Source organism: Hemiscyllium ocellatum, chromosome 4 (genome assembly GCF_020745735.1).
Source record: "Hemiscyllium ocellatum isolate sHemOce1 chromosome 4, sHemOce1.pat.X.cur, whole genome shotgun sequence".
NCBI lineage: Eukaryota > Metazoa > Chordata > Chondrichthyes > Orectolobiformes > Hemiscylliidae > Hemiscyllium > Hemiscyllium ocellatum.
Genome location: NC_083404.1, coordinates 142,745,974 through 142,763,103, shown reverse-complemented (window position 1 = coordinate 142,763,103; position 17,130 = coordinate 142,745,974). Strand labels below are relative to the sequence as shown.

Below are 17,130 nucleotides of genomic sequence, written 5' to 3'. Positions count from 1 at the left end.
ATTCTTTTATTCCTGATATACCTGTAGGAACCTTTAGGGTTTTCCTTGATCCTACCAATTCTCATGTCCCCTCCTGGCTCTTTGGTCTTTCCTGGCTAATTTGTAACTCTCAACTATTCTTCAGCAGGTGATGGTGAGCTGCCTTCTTGAACCAAAGCAGTCCATTTACTGCAGGTAGACCCACAATGCCCTTCAGGAGGGAATTCAAAGATTTTGGCCCAGCGACAATGAAGGAATGGCAAAAGATTTCCAAGTCAGAATGGTGCGGAGTGTGGAGGGGAACATGCAGGGGTGGTGTTCCTGTGTATCTGTTGCCCTTGTCCTTCTCAATGGAAGTGGTTGTGGGTTTAGAAGGTGCTGTCTGAGGATCTTTGGTGAATTTGTGCAGTGCGTCTTGTAGATGATACGCACTGTTGCTACTGAGCATTGGTGTGGAGCGAGTGGATATTTGTAGATTGTGGTGCCAATCAAATGGGCTGCTTTATTCTGGATGGTGTCAAGCTTCACAGTAATGTGAGAGTAAGAAGGGAGAGAAATTTCTGGAATGTGTTTAAGGGAACGTTCTTGCTCAGCAAGGTCAGTTGGTAAGTTGGGTCAAAGATCTGGAGTTCCCTCCTTAATTGCATTGTGAGTCTACCTACAACATGTGCACTGCAGTGGTCCAAGATTGCAGCTCGCCACCATCTCCTCAAGGGGCAACTAGGGACTTGCAATAAATGCTGGACCCAGCCAGTGAGGGCCCCCGTCCAACAAGTAAATTAAAAATAAAACGTGTTCTTAGCCAAATTAGAGTGGAGCCCTTCTGGATCTGGTGCTGAGGAATGGGGTCAGCAAGAGCCATGAACCAAGAGTCTGTCATGGAACTTTTGGCTAAGTGTGAACACTAGACCAAAGACATTGGAGCAGAAGTAGGCCATTCAGCCCAAGTCTGCACTGCCATTCAATGAGATTATGGTTGATTTAATAATCCTCAACAAACACAAACAAAACCAGAAATTGGTGGAAAATCTCAGCAGGTCTGGCAGCTTCTGTGAACAGAAATCAGAGTGAACATTTTGGGTCCAATGACCCTTCCTCAGAACTCCTCTGATAACCCTTAATCCCACTCTCCTGTCTTATCCCCATCACCCTTGATTCCTTCACTATTGAAAAGTCTGTCTACTTCAGCCTTGAACATGCCTGATAATCAATTGGACTTGCTTAAAGAGAAATAGCAGCGAATTATGCCAATGGTTATCTATGATTGCTGCATTTCTATGTTACACATGTAAATAATTTGGATATTGGAACACTGACTAAAATTTAAAACTTGTACACGATACCAAATTTCGATGACTTAGCAACAGTTAGCGTGATATGAATATGGATATAAACAAGCTAGCAGAAAGGATAGGCATGGGGAAGATGGAGTTTAATAGACCAATATGAGGCATTCAATTGTGGCAGAAGAGAGAGGAAGAAGCAATATATACTTACAAGGAGTGGAGAAATCTGTAAATTCATGGTACTTTGAAGGTGGAAGGACATACTGAGAGAGTGACTGACAAGGCATAAAGGGTCTTGGACTTTGTAAATAAATGCAATGCATACAGAAGCAGTGAGAGCAGGCTTTGTTTTCCTTGGAACAAAGGAAATGAGGGAGAAGTGTACAAATTAATGATCATTTGTTCAGATAAGGTAGACAAAATAAAAGTTCTTCCCATTAGCTGATAGCACGGTTATAAAATGTTTGGCAAGAGATACAAAGGGGAATGTGAGCAATAACTATTTTCCAGTGAGTGGTAATGATCTGGAAGGTGATGCCCACGAGGGTGGTGGAAGTAGAGATGATTATTTGAAAAGGAAATTGTTCAAAATCTCTGACATATCTTTCTGTTCTAGCATTAATTCCTCAGTCTCTAAGGGCCATTCACTTTAGCTACTCTCCTTTTTATGCAAGAGTATAAGCTTTTACTGACTTTTTATTTCTTGCTCATTTCTATTCTTAATCCTTTTTAGGCATAATTCACTAACTCATAAATTTTCCCAATTTCTGCTTACCACTAATCTTCGTAGTATTTACTTGCAATTTAATACTGTCCCCAACTTTGCTTAGTTACCCATTGGTGATGCATTCTTCTCAGAGTCTTTCTTTCTCAATGTAATATATCTTTTTGTGAGTTATGAACTATTTCCTTAAATGCTTGCTGTTATCCCTTTTATCACTCATTCAGAGGATGTGGGTATCGCTGGCTGGGCCAATGTTTATTGTCCTTCTCCAATGACCCAATGAGGTGGTGGTAAGCTTCCTTCTTGAACTGCTGCAATCCATTTGGTGTAGGTGCATGCACAATTTTGTTAGGGAAGAGAATTCCAGAATGTTAATCCAAGATACTGAAGGAATAGGGACATAATTCCAAATTCTCCTTACTGAATGGTGGAGGAGTGGGCCAAATAGCCTAGTCTTGCTTCCTAATTCAGAAGCTCTTTTTGCTCCTGAAGCACTGCACTGACCAAAGCTCAAGCTCCAGCTCATCAGCTCTGAGCCAGAGTTCCTTGAGCTGCAGACACGTATTGCAGATGTGGATGTTGGAGATCACATTGATGTTCATCTGCTCCCACGGGCCACAGCTGCGATACATCACCTGTCCTGCCATCTCCATTACATTTTGTTCAACTACTTAGATCTTCAAGTTACAAAATATTCCACAACAATTATTTCTAGTTATATTAAGTTTATATTATATTAGTTAAGTTATATTAAGTCGCCGACTCAGGCGACTGACTGTGTGGAGTTTGCACGTTCTCCCCGTGTCTGCGTGGGTTTCCTCCGGGTGCTCCGGTTTCCTCCCACAGTCCAAAGATGTGCGGGTCAGGTGAATTGGCCATGCTAAATTGCCCGTAGTGTTAGGTAAGGGGTAATGTAGGGGTATGGGTGGGTTTCGCTTCGGCGGGTCGGTGTGGACTTGTTGGGCCGAAGGGCCTGTTTCCACACTGTAAGTCTAATCTAATCTACTTGTTGAGTCATGAATGTAACACAGGACTGATACCTCCCGAGCAGGCGTTTAAATTACAGCTCACCAAATAAACAACTACCTGCTCGAAAGAGATGCAATGGGAATGTAAGGAAGAATGTTATTACACAGACAGTGGTGATGACCTGAAGTTCATAGACTACACAGGAGGTGGAGTTAGAGACAGTCAATGATTTCAAAAGAAACTAGGCAGGCATTTGTTGGTAATAACTTTGTGGGATAGGGATAGAGTGTGTGAATGAGACTGGGAGTTGGTATGGATTCCACGAGCCAAATGGTCATGTTCTGAGCAGTAATGGCTCTATAACTATGCATATTATAATCAAACACATGAATACATATCACATGTATTAATAAACCTCAAACACACACTACAGAAACTAAATAAACATATAAAATGTACTGCCTGGTTAAAGTATGCCTTTCACATAGACAAGACACTGACAAAGTCTGTAACGCACGCACCACATGTTACAAACGAGTGTAACAAACACAAGGTACACTACAAATAAGCTATCATGAAGCAGTACACACATGCCTGATATTAAAGGATGCAGAGTGAGAGAAGAGCATTCGGGATACTGGAAGTTACAGAGCTGGCACTGAGACACATGGGTTGGGTGACTATCCTGCCCATTTGATCTATTTTCTAAGTGGCATATCCAGATCAAAGGATAAAGCACAGGCCTGAAACTTGTGGTATAAACAGACAGCCTTCAACTGATCACCACAATGAAACATCTGATTACAAGTAGAAAACAACTCAAGTACACTTGGGGCTCATGAATCACAAAGTCTGATCTCATTCAGTTCTTTCATCTCATAATAAGCCAGTGATGGCATCATTTCCCACTGTCTCACAAACAGAGAATGCTAAACATCATTTTGAACAGTTTAAGAAAGCTGATACCTGATCAGATATTGATGCAGGGTTTTATGTCCAGGACACAAGTATTGGAGAAAGCAGTGGATGATATGGCACTAATGCTGCTACAGGTACCCATCACATCTCGTGTATTATCTGAAAACTTTTCTGGTGGCTTAGGTTTTCTAAAGTATTTTGTTTTAAACTAGGATTATAACAGGAACAGCCACTTAACTGAAACTGAGTGAGATCTGACAATGTCAATAGATTATGAGGGGTTAGCCCCTGCCCCATAGTACTTGCTGAGGGACCCAGGATATTCTGACATTATGGAAACAGATTCCACCGAGAATGAACCAAGTAGTAAAACACTACTTACCTGTTTGATGGGGATAGCTCGCCCACTCCCAATATTGTCTGGTTTACCATCTATGCTTTTCTTGTCTTTATCGGTGTCACTGCCCTTTCGAGACTGAAAGTAGAGAAGGAAAAACAGAAATTTAAAAATGGCATTGCAAAAAGTTTCCTCCCCAAACTCCTAAAGAACTCACTCTTCTCCCAACATCCCTCAAGAAACCCATGCCACCTCACACCAGATCCTTGTTCCTTCCTAACCGCATCATCCCATCCAACTCACAAACTCACTCCTCTCCAAATACATACCTCAGGGCCCAGCACTGCGAGTCTCCAGCCAAAAGCTGACTGTCTCCACAACTCTGAAATCTACCTGACAAATAGCTTGGTATGTCCAGTGAACATAAAGTTGGTTAAACAGAACCTGATAAAGTAATGACTCATCAGCCTACTATTGATTATAGGTGAGGTGTTGGAATGGATTATCAACAGTGCAACTGAAAAACTCATTGAGATTTTCCAGACCTCAGTCCAATCTTGGTTCAAACACAGACCTAAGAGCTGAACTCCAGAGGGAAGGTCTGCTTCTCCTGAGCAATTAGGGATGGTTAAGAAATGCTGGTCTAGTCAGTGAACCCCACATCCAATGAATGAACTGTAAAAAAAAAAAGGTGGGATGAGAAAAAGTGCCCTCAACATCAAGGCCACATTAAACTGATTGGCATCAAGGAGCAGAAGGAAAATTGGAATCAATGGGAAAGTTGGGGGTGGAAAATAGTTGTCGGAGGTCAGTCATTTCAGCTGCAGGTCATCTCTGCAGGAGGTCGTCAGGGTAGTGCCCTCGGCCCAACCATCTTCAGCTGCTTCATCAATGAGCTTCCCGCCATCGTAAAGTCAGAAGTGGGGATGTTCACTGATGATCACACAATGTTCAGCACCATTCATAATTCCTCAGATGCTGAAGCAGTCCATTTCCAAATGCAGTAAGATCTGGACAATATCTAGGTTTGGGCTGATAGGTGATAAGTAACATTCGTGCAACACAATTTGCAGACAATGACCATCTCCAACAAGGGCGGCACGGTGGCACAGTGGTTAGCACTGCTGCCTCACAGCGCCTGTAGACCCGGGTTCAATTCCCGACTCAGGCGACTGACTGTGTGGAGTTTGCACGTTCTCCCCGTGTCTGCGTGGGTTTCCTCCGGGTGCTCCGGTTTCCTCCCACAGTCCAAAGATGTGCGGGTCAGGTGAATTGGCCAAGCTAAATTGCCCGTAGTGTTAGGTAAGGGGTAAATGTAGGGGTATGGGTGGGTTGCGCTTCGGCGGGTCGGTGTGGACTTGTTGGGCCGAAGGGCCTGTTTCCACACTGTAAGTCTAATCTAATCTAAAGTGAGAATCTACCTCCCTGACACTAAATGGCATTACCAACACCAAATCTCCAAACTATACAGCTAAAACAAGCCTTCACCACTTCTGTACTCAAATTCTCTTGCAGGAAAGGTTAACGTTCCATTAGCCTTCCTAGTAGCTTGTTGCACCGACATTTTAGCTTCAGCAATTTGTTGATGGGGACAGCCAAGCTTCTTTGCACATGCACTTTTCAACTCACAACACGCGCTTTGTTCCTAAGCAGTATTGAATGCAATTAATACTTTGGAAGTCAAATGTAGTAATTACTTAGAACTGCCTATTCCTGAATGTTACAATATTCACAGATTACTGAAATGTACAATTAAAAAAAAATATGAAATTGGAAGCTCACTGATGTATGCCAATCAAATTCTACGATGGATCTGAGCCAAAGCTTAGGCCAGCACTGTAGTAACTTTCTGAAGAAATGATACAAGTTAAAGCTCTGTCTTTTCTCTAAACATCAGTCTGTCTCTCTCTTCCTTTAAAGTTGTCTTATAACCTACATCTATGGCCAAAAATTCTAGCTGCACACCAGTCACTTTCTTTAACTCATTGTCAATTTTTATCTGTAGTCAATTACCTTGAGTCAAATTGTATTTGTTATGTTAAGAGGTGCCATGGGACATAAAACAGCGGAATGAATGCAAGTTATTGTTGATCTGCTGTGGGTGGATGTTTAGAATCCTTCCGCACCATCTGGACAGTAGGCAGTTCACCTGATTTCAGCCAAACCAATATGAATAAACACAAGTTAACCCTCTTTGATTTCTGCTGCTTATTGCATCTTATTAAAGGCAAAATGTTGTCACATAAACATTCACCTTTTTTAGAAACTTGCTGTATAAAAACACACCAGTGCAATTACAAGGCTCAGATTATTATTAAACACTGAAGCCAAGAGATGCCTGCACCAATCACATTCTCAGTTGTGCACTCACTGTGAAAATGTTGGAACGTCGCTTGGATTGTTTGCGGATGGGGGTGGGAGTGCTGGACGCGGCAATTGTTTCAATTCGCAATTCCTTCTGGCTCATGCTGGGTGTGGACGGCACAGATGAAGAATAGTCACTGAAAACCCCTCCATTAGCAGCCTGTGGGATTCACAACAAATTAAAACCAGGAAGACAGCACAACAGGCCTCACCGTCTAAGTGAATATATTAAACAGACCATCACTCCAAAACAACAATTTTAAATTATACTCCTAAAACACTTCAAGATCCTGAAAGGGTCTATAAATTTAAATCTTAGCTGTACAATAGTTCCAACTAAGACCACAGATGAAATGCTTAACTCCTTCATTTAACTATCTCCAGTCAAAAGGATAGTTCAATGTGTCTTTACATTTGTGTGCGCCTACATCTGTTTTGTTCCTTACCTGTCTCTCGTTTGTAGCAACCAACATATTAGGAGAGACTGGTTGTTGGACAGACATTTACATGGAACATCAAACAATACATTGGGCATCTCACTCACCACACAGCTGGAACAACATTCTATTCTTAATCTTTCCTGGCAGGTGGGCATCACTGGCTGAGCCAGCAGATATTGCCCATCTCTAATTTCTCTGGAGAAGGTGGTGGTGAGCTGCTTTCTTGAACTGCTGTAGTCCATATGCTGTGGTTATATCCACAGTTCTTTACTGTACTCTTTTTGGTACAACTGATTGGTTTGTAGACCATTTCAGAGAACAGATATGAGCAAAACACATTGCTATGGTTCTGGAAGCACAGACTGAGTAATGACTGCAGGTTTCCTTCAGAATCCAAGAGTGTTTAATGACAATATCAGATAATTATAACAGGCACAAGCTTTCAATCTTTTTATGATTAATTGAATTTTTTAATTAGTTCATCCATTCTTATATTAATGCTCATCCCCTGTACCTCTGGATGACAAACTACTACTTGTACCATTGTTTCCTGTCAAGTTTTGATAGACTGACTGGCACAGACAGCAGAGCCTCACCTGGTTAATGTGCACAGATGGGATGGAGGCAGTTGGAACGGAGGAATGACTCGGAGAGTTTGGCAGTGATTTGCAGGGTCCAATCGATAACTGCTGCTTCTTACGTAACGCCACAATCTTCTGAGCCACTAAATGGGTGAACAGCAGGGACATTAGGCTGACTGAGCTTATCAGGTTTCTACAGAAATCTGCTACAGACAGATTTAGCTTCCTCTCCCTGTAAAGTTGTTTACTCTGGTTCAGCAAAGTTTCAACACTTCCAGGTACTTCAGACAAGCAACGTCAGTGAGCAGAGAATTCAATTGTCAGCAAACTCTTTACATCTGTAGCAATACCACCACTGATCCAAAGGTTCTACTCATCCCTCCCCAGCAATCGGTACTGAGACCATTCCAATTGCAAGCCCAGTTGAGATCGGTTTTATTCCAACCAATTGCTTTTTATTGTGTGGAGGAATGGATAGATACTACAAACCAGACATTAGATCTGTAGCAGTAACAAACAGTTCTCACTCAAATGCCAACAGGCTGACACCCTATTGCGAGTTGCAATACTACAATCAACCAGCAAAGAGGACTGTGAGACCTGTGACTTCAGCTGGAACAACACCACCATCTGCCGGTACCTCAGTGGTACTGCAGCCACACAACCATGAGTGAAGTTTAACGTTGTCAATAACACGGGTTAAAAACAATTAATTATTAAAAGAGCTATGGCGAACAACATTCTGTCAACAGAAGGGAAAAGAGCAGGTACAATAACTGCAAATCTGGCACGTAAGTGCTGAAACAACCTTTTAGCCCTTATCCAATAGGCTTAAGATTTCCGTGCAGACTGGGTCAAAGCTTAGAAATTTGATGGGCAAACTGACCATGGCATTATGTCAGAGGACGATATTCAGTCAAAGGAGTGAAAAGGAATGTGGAAGTGATCGAAGACAGCATAATTCAGGGGGTAAATACTGTTCTCTCCAGACACAGTTTGAATTCTAACTATTGTGTTATTTACCTGGTGGCACTTTTTAAAAATTAATTCACAGGGTGAAGTCATCAGTGGCCAGGCAGCATTTATTGCATGTCCCTAATCACCCAGAGGGCAGTTAAGTGTCAGCCACTTAGCTGTGGGTCTGGAGTCACATGGAGGCCAGACCAGGTAAGGACAGCAAGGTAAAAGCAAGGACTGCAGTTGCTGGAAACCAGAGTCTAGATTAGAGTGGTGTTGGAAAAGCACAGCAGGTTCTGGCAGCATCCGAGAAGCAGGAAAATCGACATTTTGGGCAAAAGCCCATCATCAGGAATAGAGGCAGGGTACCTGCAGGGTGGAGAGATAAATGAGGGGGGTGGGGGTGGGGAGAAAGTAGCATAGAGTACAATAAATGAATGGGGGTGGGGATGGAGGTGGGAGGTCAGAGAGGAGAGTGGGGTAAGGTAACAAAGAGTACAATGGGTGAATGGCGGTGGGGATGGAGAGGATAGGTCCCTAAAGTGCTCTTCGAGGAGGCGTCCAGTCTCCCCAATGTAGAGGAGGCCGCATCGGGAGCAACGGATACAATAAATGACATTGGTGGATGTGCAGATAAAACTTTGATAGATGTGGAAGGCTCCTTTAGGGCCTTGGATAGAGGTGAGGGAGGAGGTGTGGGCACAGGTTTTACAGTTCCTGTGGTGGCAGGGGAGGGGAGGGTGGGTTGTTGGGGGGCATGGACCTGACCAGGTAGTCACGGAGGGAGCGGTCTTTGTGGAAAGCGGAAAGCACCGGGTGGGGTTCTGTCTTTGTTACAGTTAGAGGGGTGGGGTTTGAGGGCGGAGATGCGGGATGTGAATGAGATGCGTTGGAGGGCATCTTTAACCACGTGGGAAGGGAAATTGCGGTCTCTAAAGAAGGAGGCCATCTGGTGGGTTCTGTGATGGAACTGGTCCTCCTGGGAGCAGATACGGGGAGGCAGAGGAATTGGGAATATGGGATGGTATTTTTGCAGGAGGTAGGATGGGAAGAGGTCATTGGGAATACAGTATTTCACTTCCCTAAAGGACATTAGTGAACCATATGGACTTTTCTTGACAATTCATCTGGATATTTATTGAAGTCAAATCCCATCATCTGCCACGGTGGGCTTTGAACCAAGGTCCCCAGAACATTATCTGGGTCTGTGGGTTAACAGTCCAGCGATAATACCACTAGCTATCACCTCCTCCTGAGGATATCTCCTTATGGTTGGAGACCTTAACTTGGGGTGGAAGAGGGAGGATCCAGTTGTCGTCATCATCCACATTAGAACCAATGACATTGATAGAACTGAGAATGAATAATCTCAAAGTTGTTCAAAAACAGAAATTGGAGCAAACAGAAGCAGAAATTTGTGACTGAAAGATTTGCATGGGAGAAAGGGGTTTCAATAGCAGCAATACTAAGGAAAGAGAGAGTTGCTTCAAGAGGCAAGCACCACTTAAAGTAAGTCAGCTTCAGTGAGCTGAGAAATCTAACAATGAGAGCAAAAGAAACATCTTTCAACTGAAACAGGACAAAGTTGGACAGGGATTCAGGAAAAGTTAAATGCAGGATAGGTGACAAAAACATTAAGGGTGCAGAGAAGAGTAGGGATTTAAATAACAAAAATAACCAGAATGTGTGGGGAAGACATAGAGAAAGCGTCAAAGGCCACGACTGTCGAAGATCACATTTGTGGGCGGCACGGTGGCACAGTGGTTAGCACTGCTGTCTCACAGCGCCTGAGACCCGGGTTCAATTCCCGACTCAGGCGACTGACTGTGTGGAGTTTGCACGTTCTCCCCGTGTCAGCGTGGGTTTCCTCCGGGTGCTCCGGTTTCCTCCCACAGTCCAAAAAAGATGTGCGGGTCAGGTGAATTGGCCATGCTAAATTGCCCCTAGTGTTAGGTAAGGGGTAAATGTAGGGGTATGGGTGGGTTGCGCTTCGGCGGGTCGGTGTGGACTTGTTGGGCCGAAGGGCCTGTTTCCACACTGTAAGTCTAATCTAATCTAATCACATCACGCAACAGAAAAAAAGTTAAAAGCTAGAGACGTTATCAAACTGAGTAAATCATTAATAATATGGATAGTTAACAGTCAAGTTGGATGGGACAGTAAGTGGTTGGGTTATCTTTTCTGCTTTTTGTGTACACTATATACCTGGGCAATTTGCCATGTGGTTGGTAGATGCCAGTGTTGTGACTGTACTGGAACAAATTGGCTAGGGAAATGGCAAGTTCAGGAGGATAAGTCTTAGCACAAATCTGATAGAGATATATAAGATTATGAGAGGCATAGACAGGGTGAATAGAAAGCAATTGTTCCCCTCAGCTGAAGGGTAAATAAAAAGGGACACATTTATATGGTGAAAGACATGAGGCTTAGAGGAAAGTTGAGGCAACAATTTTTCATCCAAGTTAGCAGCCCCTATCAGCGAACTCAGATTCTATTAGCAGGAGGTGCCAGTGTTGGACTGGGGTGCACATAGTTTAAAATCACACAATGTCAAGTGTTATATGGACTATAACCTGGCATTGTATGATTTTTAACCATATTCTACGAGGTCCACCTAGCTGATCTTGCTTTAATCACTACATCCCTCCCTCATGAGGTCCGGGATATAGGCCTGTTATTTCTCTTGTAGCCTCTCCTGGGGTGTTTTCACACCAGTTCTATTCCTTTGACTCAGCCTCTGATACCGGCGGCGTGTATCAGACCGTAGTCTGCCTCTTGCACTCGGAGCATCTTGGAAGAAATTCATCCTCTTCTTCAGGCGGGGGTAAAGCTGTTAAGGCTGCGACATTAATTTACTATTGTCACACGTACTCAGGTACAATAAAAAGTTTGTTTTACATGCAGTACAGGCAGATCATAACAAAAGATCATAGGTTGATTGAATAGAGTGAGGAAAGATCAACATTAGATTCAAAATTTGAGAGGTCCATCTCAGACTCCGAAGTTTCTTCGACACCAGACAGAGGGGAAAACCCACAGGTTCTGAAAGACTTTCCAGCTGTTCTGAGGGACCAGGTACATTTTGCTCCTGCCCGTTAGCGAGTCTGCAGCTTTCATGTGGTCCATGTGCTTGCTCAGGACAATCTCACTGACCCAAAGTTTGTACATCAGGGACCCGACCTCAGAGTAACCATACCTCTTACCCATGCAGGGCCATTCCCTGTTGTTGGCATCAAACTTTGTCATCAGAAGTAAACTGTTTCTCTTGTGTCTCTGATGCTGTTTCACCCTCCTCCCTAGGTCCGGGAAGATCAGATTTAACCTGCCACCGAGTCTTTTCCCCGTTACTAACTCTGCCGGAGCTATCCCTGTAGTTGCATGAGGTACGATAATCACAGAGAAACCGGGGCAGTTTGGTTCCTTTCAGCCTGCCTTCAAAATTTGGTTGGTCTTTCTGCCAGGCCATTGGACAATGGATGGCATGGAGCTATCCATATATGCCGAATGCCATTTGACTTCTGGAAGTACTTGAATTTGCTGCTGATATATGATGGTCTACTGTCTGTGACCAACACTTCCAGGAGTCCGTGTATTGCGAAAGACGCGCACACCCTTTCTGACATTGTCCCATGTTTGATGAATGAACTCCAAACATGTTCAACCATTTTCAATGGGCATCCACATTGGGCACTAAACCCATGAAAGGACCTGCATCGTCGATGTGTAACCGAGTCTAGGCTTTACCCAGCCATTTCCACAGTAATTTTTGTCCTTGTTGGCAGTCTGGGCACTGTCCCACCAATGTAGCTGTGTCTGCATCCAATCCTGGCCAGCAGACATCACTGCTCACCAACATCTTCATTTTGGAAACTCCTTGATGACCGTGGTGGAGTTCAGCCGTACGTGGCAAAACCTTTGCTCAGGCCAGTCACTCTTGCTCTGATCATAAAATGCCATTCTCTATGGTGATCTGGTCTTGCTGGGTCCAGAAAGATTTCAATTCTGATTGTGTAGCCCTTTTGTTGCCCCACTCAGGACCAGATTTTTTTGTGTCCACACTCTGATTTTGTCAGCGGTGACCAGAAGGGTGTCCATGAAGTTTATTCTGTTTGGTTCTGATTTGGATGTTGCTAATTCAACTGTTCCAAGGCAAGTGTAGGTGAGTTTTCCAGGATGCGCACTCACCTGGATACCTAAAGGTTTGAGGCACGGAAAAGTCTCCTCGGGTCCCTATATTATAAATTCTGAGAGCTAAAAGAAATCTAAGAAAAACAGTGAAGGAAGAAAAAGGAGCAATGTCTCCTGACTGGAGTCCTGCCTACAGACACAACTTCCTGAAATGGAACCTCAGCAATGGAACGTACAAGATCAGAACGTGACATTACCATCCTGGAAGACCCGTTCTACATTCAGTCCATAGGTAGCACATGTCTCGTAGTACGTGCATCGCTTCAAGTCATTGGACAGCTTCCGTGCTCGAGCATCATCGATAACCCGAGGGTTTGTTGCACTGATTGCATCTAATGAATAAATCAACTGCAGGTGGTTAATGAACAGTCACAAAATAATAGATTAAGACAAACATAGAATCACAGAATAGTTTACATCGTTAGGCCCATCATGACCCGCCAACACTTTGCAAGAGCAACTGTATGAGTCTATTCTCCCACATTCTCCAAGTCGCCCTGTAACTTTACTTCTTTCAGAGAATGATCCATTTACCTTTTAATTGAATCTGACTCCATGACACATAATCAGGCAATACATTTCAGATTCCAAGTATGCAGTGCAAAATAAAACTTGCCTTGCAATTTAATTGTTTATTTTGTCAATTATCTTCAATCTGGACCCTCTCATTCCTGAACCTTTCACCAACAGAGACAGTTTCTTCCTACTGACTCTTGTGCAGACCCCTCATGATTTTGAACACCTAGATCAAATTTCCTCATAACCATCCTTCTCCAAGGAGAACTCTCCCAACTTCTCTAAACTATCTACATAACTGAAGTTCCTCATTGTTGGCACCATTCTTGTGAATCTATTCCAGGTTCTGTCTAAATTGTTCCTGAAGTGTGGTGCCTAGAATTAGACATGGTACTCCAGGTGAGCTAAACCAATATTTATTATAAGTTTGTCAGAACAGTTTTCCTTCTTCCACTTTGTCCCTGTTATAAAGCCCAGAATCCTATATGCATATAGGATCTCTCAACCAGCAGTGCCATGCTCATCAATATGTGCACAGCTCCCTCAGCTCCAGCACCACCTTTAGAACGGCCCTCTTTGTTTTGAATTGTCTTACTTCACTCATCTTGCTAAAATCTATCAGTTCACGCTTCCCTGTATTAAATTTCACCTGCCATATGTAGCTACCAATTGTCTGTGGCTTTGTGAAGTCTATCAGCATTCCCCTCAGCCTTCACAATACTTGCAAGGTTTCTGTGATCTGAAATTGTGCAGTGTAAACCAGGTCCACATTAAAGCAGAGGACTTTGCAATTAACCATTCTCCGGGATGCATCCAATGCCATCCAGTCTAATCTTTCCTCAAATAAGGGAGTGAAAACTGTTCACAATATTACAAGTGTGATCTGACCAGTGCCTTGTATAGTTTTAGCAAGACGTCCTGCTTTTCCATTCCTTTTGAAATAGAAGCCAATATTTCATTTACCTTCCCTATTACCCACTGGACGTGCATGTCAGCTTTTTTGTGATTTACACGAAGACTCTCTCTCTATTCTTCCTGTCAAAGTGCAAAACCTCATATTCCCCCATAGTATGCTCTACCTACCATGACATTTTTTTGCCTTCTCACTTAATCTTCCTTTGCAGATTCTCTATCTCATACTCACCACTTGCTATCACACCTATTATTGTGCCAATTGCAAACTTGGTTACAATATATTCACTTTCCTTATCCAAGTCATAACTATATTTGTTAAGTAATTGTGACCCCCTGTCCCAAGCTCTGTGGCTTTCCATTAGTTACAGGTTACCATTCTAAAAGATCCCCCTTATCCCAACTGTGAGTCTTCTATGAGTTAGCTAGTTCCTTCACAGTCACTGGTCAAATCCTGGAATTCCCAGCCTATGGGCGTTACGGGTCCGCAGTAGTTTAAGAAAGCAGCTCACCACCACCTTCACAAGGGCTACTAGGGATGGGCAATAAATGCTGGCCAGTCAGTGAGGCCCAAATCCCACAAGTGAATAAAAAAAAATACTTAAAGCTGATCCCTGAGGAGCTTCAATAAAAAGTTCTACCATGTGAAAAATAACCATTCACCACTACTTTGTTTCTCAGACAATTTTATACCCATTCTTTCATTGACCCTTTTATTCAGTAATTTTCAACTCTTTTGTCAAACGTGCTTCTCCCTCCTTCTCATTTCTTTTCATTTCTCTGTTGAGCTTAATTCTCAGTTGTACTATCCACCTTACATCTGCACTCCTTTGGACATCATGTTGCTCCCTCTCACTACCTAGAGAACTCCAGGATTTGTTTGCCCTACTTTTCCCCCCTTGTGAGAAAGTGGCTCATTTGCAGACAAACGAACTCCTGTATGAGGCAGCCTGGTGTTCAGTTACAGCATTGTCTGTCAATTGCTCACTGTAATTCACCTGAGGCAGGTGGGTTCACTCCACTAAAAATAGCCCACCTCCAATTAAGTCTGAACCTTTATACTGCTCCTTCATTTCCGTATCTAGCTTAAATGTTATGACACTTTGATCATGTTATGATTCTCGAATCATTGGAACTGGAAAAAGCACAGCATATCAGGCAGCATCAGAGGAGCAGGAGTCAACATTTCGGACAGGACCCTTCATCCTGATGAAGATTCCTGCCCGAAACGTCAACTCTCCTGCTCCTCTGATGCTGCTGCAATTTTTCCATCTTGACATTTTATTGACTCTGATTTTGCAGCATCTGCAGTCCTCACTATCTTCATTCTCTAAACATTCTCCTACTTGGCACTTGCCCATCGCAGTCAAATGAACTAACAATGCACTTTTGGCCAGAAACATCATGAAAATTTTCCCAACTTCATATGTAGACATCTTTCCCTCTCTACCCTTTACAACATTGTACTTTCCTGATAATTCAAGTTCACCATTAATTCTACTCAAGCATATTCATACTTCTCGATAATTTCCTTGCACATTTGTTATTCTATATCTTTCTCACCTGTTGATAGTCTATAGAACACAATGGTATAATGGCACCTCTATTATTTCCTAGGTCTAACATTCTGCCATTGACCTCTCACAACATCTTTTCTATCACAGAAGTAGCTCCTTAATTACATGGAAACACAGCAACGTAGAAGATGGGAGCAGGATGGCGAGACTACACCTGGAATATTGTGTGCAGAGCCCTTGAGTCTGCCTTACCATTCAATATGATCCACGGCTGATCATGAAGCTCAATACTTCAATTCTGCCCTTACATCATATCCCTGCATCTCTTTAGCCACAAGAGCTATATCTACCTCCTTCCCAGAAACATGCATTTGCCCACTCCCTCAGCCGGTCCAAATCACTCTGCATATTCTCTGCATCTTATTCACAGCTTACCCTTCCACCCAGCTTTCTGTCATTCTCAAACTTGGAGATATTACATTTAGTTCACTCATCTAAATCATTAATATAAATTCTGAATAGCTGGAGTCCTAGCACTGATCCCTGTGGTACCCCATTAGCCATGGCCATTCATACTGCTACCCCTCTTCCATTCTTTCCTTCCTAATCTTTCTTGACCTTCTTAAATCCAATAATTTTTAACATCCAATCTTGCCCTATTTTTGGATTAGATCTCCATTATAACCACACTGTCATAATCTCATGTGGCTATTTCCCATTAGCCCGCAGCTCATCAAACGTATTGTCACACTTTGCGTGTTTATACACTATGTTGTAAACCTAGATTAGCAGTTTAATAAAAAAACAGATAGTGTTGTAAGGATTCAACAGGTCTTGCAGCATCTGTGGAAGGAAAAACATAGTTAACCTATTAACATGATGTTAATGTGTTAGCGTTACTTCTGGTCAAATCTACTCAGTATTTCCAGAATTTAGTTTCTATTTCAGATTACCAGTATCTAAAGTATTTTCCTTTTCTAGTTTAGACTTTATTATACTTCCTCTTTCTCTGACGCTATCTGATATCTTACTCTTTGTAGACCTCCCAATTCTTTGTGCGCCCTGTTTCTTCCTTCCTCGCTACATCTTGCTGACAAACTTCCATCAAGTTAGTTTAAACCGTCCCCGGCAGCACTAAAAACTGCCCCATGAGAAGCTTGTCCTTATTTCCCAGAATCAGTCCAAATTTCCAGGGAATTTAAAGCCTTCCCTCCAGGACTATGCTTTATTTATGAATGCATGGTCCTCAGAGAAATCCAGACGTAAAAACCCTTGAGAACTTGCTTACAAATTGCTTCTGATCCTAAGGCCATAAGATATAGTTCAGAATTAGGCTATTCGGCTTATCAAGTCAGCTCCAGCATTCGGTCATACCTGGTATGTTTCTCACTCCCCATCATCTTTGATCTCTTTACTCATCACTCTGTCTGTAGGACCTCAAT

At 42.9% G+C, this 17,130-nt stretch overlaps 1 protein-coding gene across 3 annotated transcripts in view; it reads right to left on the bottom strand.

Annotated features, from left to right (window-relative positions):
* agap3 (ArfGAP with GTPase domain, ankyrin repeat and PH domain 3) overlaps positions 1 to 17,130 on the bottom strand; it is a 678,127-nt gene that overhangs the window by 244,901 nt on the left and 416,096 nt on the right. For all 3 annotated transcript variants that reach the window (XM_060823965.1, XM_060823966.1, XM_060823964.1), the window contains exons 6-9: positions 12,941 to 13,075; positions 7,614 to 7,741; positions 6,585 to 6,737; positions 4,259 to 4,351 (exon numbers count right to left, since the gene is read on the bottom strand). In XM_060823965.1, coding sequence (XP_060679948.1) covers positions 4,259 to 4,351; positions 6,585 to 6,737; positions 7,614 to 7,741; positions 12,941 to 13,075 — 509 coding nt within the window. The remainder of the gene's footprint in view (positions 1 to 4,258; positions 4,352 to 6,584; positions 6,738 to 7,613; positions 7,742 to 12,940; positions 13,076 to 17,130) is intronic.